Source organism: Pinus tabuliformis, chromosome 8 (genome assembly GCF_031772625.1).
Source record: "Pinus tabuliformis cultivar Carrire ecotype Pingquan chromosome 8, CPIR1, whole genome shotgun sequence".
NCBI lineage: Eukaryota > Viridiplantae > Streptophyta > Pinopsida > Pinales > Pinaceae > Pinus > Pinus tabuliformis.
The window spans coordinates 1,612,216,518-1,612,223,150 of record NC_142294.1 but is presented as its reverse complement, the minus strand read 5'-3'; the positions used below and the strand labels follow the sequence as shown (position 1 = coordinate 1,612,223,150).

The 6,633-nt window shown below is 40.9% G+C and overlaps 1 protein-coding gene and 1 pseudogene across 1 annotated transcript; both read left to right on the top strand.

The window, feature by feature from the left end:
* The first annotated feature begins 466 nt into the window (after positions 1-466).
* On the top strand, positions 467-974 carry LOC149242225 (17.4 kDa class III heat shock protein-like). Its single transcript, XM_089367654.1, has 2 exons — positions 467-539; positions 714-974. Exon 2 carries the CDS (start codon positions 729-731, stop codon positions 957-959), a length of 231 nt encoding a protein of 76 aa, XP_089223780.1. The 5' UTR covers positions 467-539; positions 714-728; the 3' UTR covers positions 960-974.
* A 150-nt stretch (positions 975-1,124) lies between these two features.
* On the top strand, positions 1,125-5,514 carry LOC149242224 (oligopeptide transporter 4-like; annotated as a pseudogene).
* Positions 5,515-6,633: the final 1,119 nt, after the last annotated feature.

Genomic DNA, 6,633 nt, shown 5'->3' with positions numbered 1-6,633 from the left:
GGCCCTGCGGAATGGTGAGAGCAATAGTAGTTACAGAGGACAAGCTTTTCAGCGCCCACGCAGACCACGAAATCCACGTGTGAGGCCGCTCTGGTTCGAGTTCTGGGGATGGCCACAAGCGAATAGCCACAATACTCACGTTGCTGGATTACATACATAGCTGGATGAAGCCGAAGCGCGACGTTTTTGGATGTTGGTCAGGCGGTACTGAAAACCCTAAGTCGACAAACCCTAAGTCCCCGAAGCATGTCGGCATGATATGATGTCTGGCTTACACCAATGGTTTCTTGTATTCAGGCTCCTCAGATATGACTGTGAAGGTATGGCGAGTCTCGGACCTCAAGTGCGTCGAAACGATTCAGGCTCATGATTGGCAGGCAGGTGTTCTGCTGTCCGTGCTCTTCGTGCATGGCAGGTGTTCTGCTGTCCGTGCTCTTCGTGCATGGCGGAGTGCCAGGAGGCGCCTTCAATTGAATTTGCTTTGTCGATGTCTGCACGCTGCTGTAACTGCCTGTAATCCATTCTATTTTTTCCATTGGGTAAGTCTATTATACACCGCTTTGCATTCTTGTTCGTAGGGTTGCACGCTGCTGTAACTGCCTCTAAGTCTATTATACACTGCTTTGCATTCTTGTTCGTAGGGTTTAACATTCTTTGGTTGCAGGGTGTAAGCTTTTGTAGAAGCTTTAATGGCAGCTATGGCAGCTAGGTAGATTGAGATTTGAGCGATGAAGAGTTACCTGGATCATGCTCTGGCCATGAGCCCTCTGTTGCACTTCCCGGAAGAGCTGGAGCGGATCAAAATTCCATCCGAGTGGTTATATGACCATCACCATGAGGAGAACAAGGGCGTGGAACCTGCAGCGGTGGACATCAAAGAAACGCCCAAGGAGTATGTGTTCTACGCCGACGTTCCGGGCCTTACCAAGTCCGACATTCAGGTAAGTGGCGAAAATTAAATCCAGTGAACAGGATGATTCAGGGCATTTCGCTGGCCTCGCTTCGTTCAGGAGCCGAATTAACTGAGACCGGAGCCGAATTAAGAGATGCTGGTCTAGACTATTCATAAAGCTATTCGAGCGTTAGCGATACTCTTTAACCAAGGAGAGGTACTTTAGCTGGTTATGGCTCCTCGTCAAGCAGGGTTGGGCTGGCTCCTCATCACGCTAGTGTTGGGCTTGCTCCTCGTAAGGCTGGTGAAGCGCTTGAAATCCGACTATCTGTTGATGCGAGCTAAATTAATGCTTTGTTCAAGTAACAGATCTGGTTGCCCTGGTCCCATAGCCCGCTACTTCCCTTTGTACGGCTCCAGATTCACCACCATCACTTACAGCATATCCAGGCGCAGATAGAGATCACAGATTGACCCTTTATCGATTGATTCGGGATATGGGAGAGATCACATCCAGCGTTCTAACTGCAGTTCTTGCCTCTTGAGGTACGTTCATCTCAGTTTTCAAACTGTTTATAAATAGCTATCAAATGTCAATACAATCGATTTATCGCAGCACAGACCTAAGCTTATAACTCCCTCCTGCAGCGCAGGGTTTACTGGGCTGGTGAGACGTGGTCAGACATGAGACACGGTCAGGGCTACTCCCAGTCCATCCTTTGTGAAAAGCTGTGTGTTTGGCAGCTGAGTTTCTGTGAAGGCACTTGTTCTTTCGTTACACCTCTGGTGGTGAAGCAGTAGGACACGCGTAGCACATGCAAATTCTATATATTACTGTTAACCATCATTTTATTTGTATGTAACCATTGTCGACATAACATAGAAATCATCCTACACAAAACGCTATGTGGGACCTACCATGAGCGCCATGTCTCTCATCAGTCCATTTATCAAAACTTTGCCCTCCTTAACCTCCGCTTGGTTCATTCCTACTTTTTCCCTCCTTAACCTCGGCTTGGTTCATTCCGACATTTGGCAGTGGATTCCATGTCTCTGCAACTTATTCATATATTGTAGACCTGCCAGGTAATTTACTCTGTAATAATGTAGAAAATATTTTTAGTTTCTTATTTATTAGTTTCTGGACGGTTTGAACTCAAGGCACTGAATGTCGGGCCTACCAACCTTGATGAGCAGAATGGCCAGTGCTGGGGAGGGTAGCTCATAGCTGCGTTTACAGAGGCAGTCTGAGGTTTGGGAAACTGATTGCTGTGAAAAAGGCTGGAGTGTGATGATAACGAATCAGACAAGGCATTCTGCAGAGAGCTTCACATTGCTGGCAGTTTGAAGAATCGTCATGTGGTTCCTTTGTTAGGTTACTGCATTGATCGCCTAGGCCTTTCTCTGGTCTACGAGTTCATACCTGGTGGAAGCTTGGAATACCATCTTCATGGTATTGTTATATCTGTCTTTATTATTATTTGAACATAAGAACTCTTCTTTTGGGCATTTTAGTTTCTGTTGGGCTGAAAATAAACAACTCTGATGAGTGTTTTGATGGTTCGGATTACCATCTTCATGGTACTGTTATACCTGTAGTTATTCTTCTTTTGGGCATTTATTTTCTGTTGGAATGAAAAGAAAGAAGGCTGGGCTGAACCCAAAATTTCAATAGATGTTGCAACATCTCCTGAGTTGGCACAATAGGCTTGTGGATGACCTTTTCCAGTTGTGGCTCTAAGGGATTGTTCTTCGGAGTGGTTCTTTCTATTAACCTTTTCACATAATCATTAATTTGTTGAATTGGCAACTGTCTTCAATAGTCTTCACTCTTTCGTGTCTTTTTGGCTGTGTATTCTTTTCACCTCTAGTTGTCGTTGTGCATTGAACACACATCTATGGAATTTAAAGAATTTAGATCTCTAGATTGGCTCTGAGCTACATGGTATGGTTGCATCTTCCAACATTCTTTTTGCAAGATGAGGATATGGATGGGCTGGACTGATGAGGATATGGATGGGTTGGACTGCTCTGTAAGTATGTTGTAGAACCTGCACACATGTGGTGGCCAAGCACACTGGTCCAGGTGACCCTGTTCCGGTATAATAAAAATGTCAATATTTCTTGGGAATGTTTTAAGTAAATCATAGTGGTGTTCATGGATCTACTACTTGATAAGTGGTTAAATTTAATAATTTTTCGTTTTGAAATTCAGAAAAAATAGTTCTTACGAAATTCTGAAAAAAATTTAGCCAGTCCACTTATTGAGTTACTTTTCATTTAATTATACTGTGAGAATTGGTAATGGAGAAGGTTCTGTGTTTGACATGCAGGGTACTGCATGAGAAAGACCATGGAAAGGGGATGTCTCGTAACACCTTCTTCTTCATTGCCATGACCTGCAGCTATGGGCTGGACTGCTCCGTAAGTATGTTGTAGAACCTGCACACATGTGGTGGCCAAGCACACTGGTCCAGGTGACCCTGTTCCGGTATAATAAAAATGTCAATATTTCTTGGGAATGTTTTAAGTAAATCATAGTGGTGTTAATGGATCTACTACTTGATAAGTGGTTAAATTTAATAATTTTTCGTTGTGAAATTCAGAAAAATAGTTCTTACGAATTTCTGAAAAAAAATTTAGCCAGTCCACTTATTGAGTTACTTTTCATTTAATTATACTGTGAGAATTGGTAATGGAGAAGGTTCTGTGTTTGACATGCAGGGTACTGCATGAGAAAGACCATGGAAAGGGGATGTCTCGTAACACCTTCTTCTTCATTGCCATGACCTGCAGCTTTTGCTACTATGTATTCCCTGGTTATCTATTCTCAACCCTGACCAGTGTATCGTGGGTGTGCTGGATTTGGCCTCACTCTGTCACAGCAGAGCAGCTTGGCTCCGGCATGAATGGCCTCGGACTAGGTGCCTTTGGTTTCAATTGGAGCACCATCGCAGCCTTCTTGTTCAGTCCTCTTATTTCTCCATTCTTTGCCATTATGAATGTCATGGTTGGTTATGTCTTTGTAGTATACTTTGCAGTCCCTCTTGCTTATTGGGGCACTAACATGTACAATGCAAAGGCTTTTCCTATTTTCAGCTCCGATTTGTTCACAGCCCAAGGTCAAAACTATAATATTTCACAGATTGGGAACAATAAATTTGAGTTGGATCTCGCTGCTTACAATTAGAATGGTCAAATACATATGAGCTTGTTTTTTGCTCTGACTTATGGGTTTGGATTTGCAACCATTTCTTCTACAATTACCCAGGTCGCTCTATTCTATGGGAAGTAAGTTCTGATTTTTGTATTGACTTGACTTCCATTACTGCTTTCTTGCAAGATCATCAATTATGGATGTTAGTTTAAATGACATGCGTTGTTATGGTGCAGGGAAATATGGCAGCGTGCTGTAGCAGCATCCAAAAACAATCGGCCTGATATCCATACTAAATTGATGCGCAAATACCCTGACATCCCACAATGGTGGTTCTACACTCTCTTGTTTGGGACTCTTGCTGTTGCCTTTGCACTCTGCGAGGTTTACAAGAAAGAGGTACAATTACCATGGTGGGGGTTACTTTTTGCCTGTGCTCTCGCTTCATTTTTCACTCTTCCCATAAGTATCATCACCGCTACTACTAATCAGGTAAGCACATTGATTTTATTGATTATTTTGTAGAAGGAATTATATATATATATATATATATATATATATATATATATATTCATTCATATGTTCTGGTTATACTTCATCTTCTTATTTTGTTTTGGCACAGACACTAGGCCTGAACATTATCACCGAATACCTAATGGGATATATCCTTCCTGGGAAGCCTATTGCCAATGTTTGCTTCAAGGTCTATGGTTATATGAGCATGAGCCAGGCAGTTTCTTTCTTGTCAGACTTCAAGCTCGGCCATTAAGATAACTGGAAGAAAAGTTAGATTTTTATTTATCAGATAACTGGAAGAAAAGTTTAATTTTTTTGAGGAGCTGATTCTTCCTGTGTCAAAAGAACTGGTGTTAGGTTTTGGCTTTTTTTGAGGAGTTTATTCTTTTTGTGTCAAAAGAACTGATGTTAGGTCTTAGCACTGTAGTTTATACTGGTCTAAACTACAGGTTTAAACAAGTATAAACTACAGTGCTAAAACCTATACTTGTTTAGGTTTTAGTTCTTGAGCAATTTGGTGAACTGATAAAAGCATTGTTTTTGCTTAGCTTCAAATCTCTCTCTGTGAATTATGAAACTTCCCAGACATATTATAGATACATATTACAATTCTTAGTTTAGTACCAGGTATTCAAATTTTTGAGAAAATCAGAATGAATTTGCTATATTTAAATTATTTGCAGAATGTTTTTAGCATGATACGGCGGTGCACATTTGTTTTGTTCTGTTTATTGATATTGTGTGTGCAATGCAGTTTATTGGCACAGTAGTGGCTGGAACAGTCAACCTGGGAGTTGCATGGTGGATGTTGGGATCGGTGAAAAATATATGCCAAACAGATCTTTTGTCTGCAAGTAGCCCATGGACATGTCCCAATGATCATGTGTTCTTCGATGCATCAGTTATATGGGGTTTGGTCAGTGCAAACTCCGCCAACAAAGATTTATGATGAATTCAGGCGACCTGTTAAAGTATGGTCCTCTATCTTACCATAACTAATTAACAACCTTAATTACTCATATCTATGTATCTATGCTTACAGCTATCCAACATTCAATATTGCTGCAGGTGATACACCCATTGCAAGATTTGAATTTAAATTGCTTTCCAATATACCACCTCCCTTCAATGTCGTTTAGCTGAGTGAATAAACATGACCAGGCTTATTTACCAGGTTATTCAGTTATTAATACGCGGGATAATATATGTTATATGTTTATGGTTGGATACTGTTTCGATTCAACAGTGCCCATATATTGCTTTAATTTCTTTAATATAGGTTCAATAGACTTGGAAGTATTGCTCCAATTTATTTATGGCTCAATAGACTTGGAACTATTGAAATATTGCTTGCCAATAAACATGAGCTGAAGTTGCAACTGTCTCTCCACATGGATTCAACCCTATCCTCTGCTTAACGTACGATGCACACGAGCTTCTGTACAATTTGTCAGGTATGCATTAAAGGCCTAATTGACTGAGTCACTTCTCATTCCATTGAAAGAAGCTATTCCCATTTCATTTATAGAAGCTAAGGCAACGTTTAAAAAGTTGTGAAACAGACCTCTGGCCATTAAAACATACATGTTTCAGGTTGCAACAACGTCTTATTTTGCCTACTGTCTGTGTAACCCTAGGCCTTTGTACAACATAGGATGCACACATGCATGTTGTGCACTTTTTCGGGTACGCATTAAAGGTCTATATCCTATATGCTGTTGTATAGATACATTCTATGTTTCCATATTAGCTTAGAGCTTTATAAGGTTGGTATTCAGCTCCATTATGGAGATAAGCATAGTGAGTGTTAGACATACCTGTACCCATTGAGCTATGAAACACATTGGCTTGTTACTCATCAATATGAGCTTAGAGGTTGTGATATCATGCAAATAAGGCACATACACGAGCTTGGTTGATTCAAACACAGCTTCTATACCCATACGTCTTACCTATGATCTCTATTGATTCAGGATAAAGAGTGGTGAGTAATGTGATATCCATACTTGATTAGTCAGATAAGCATTAGATTAGTGCTATTCCCATTGCTTAGACCATTGTTGTTGTT

Bases quoted from the DNA above. Each gene is read 5' to 3' on its own strand.
- LOC149242225 (XM_089367654.1), top strand. From the start codon at position 729: ATGAAGAGTTACCTGGATCATGCTCTGGCCATGAGCCCTCTGTTGCAC.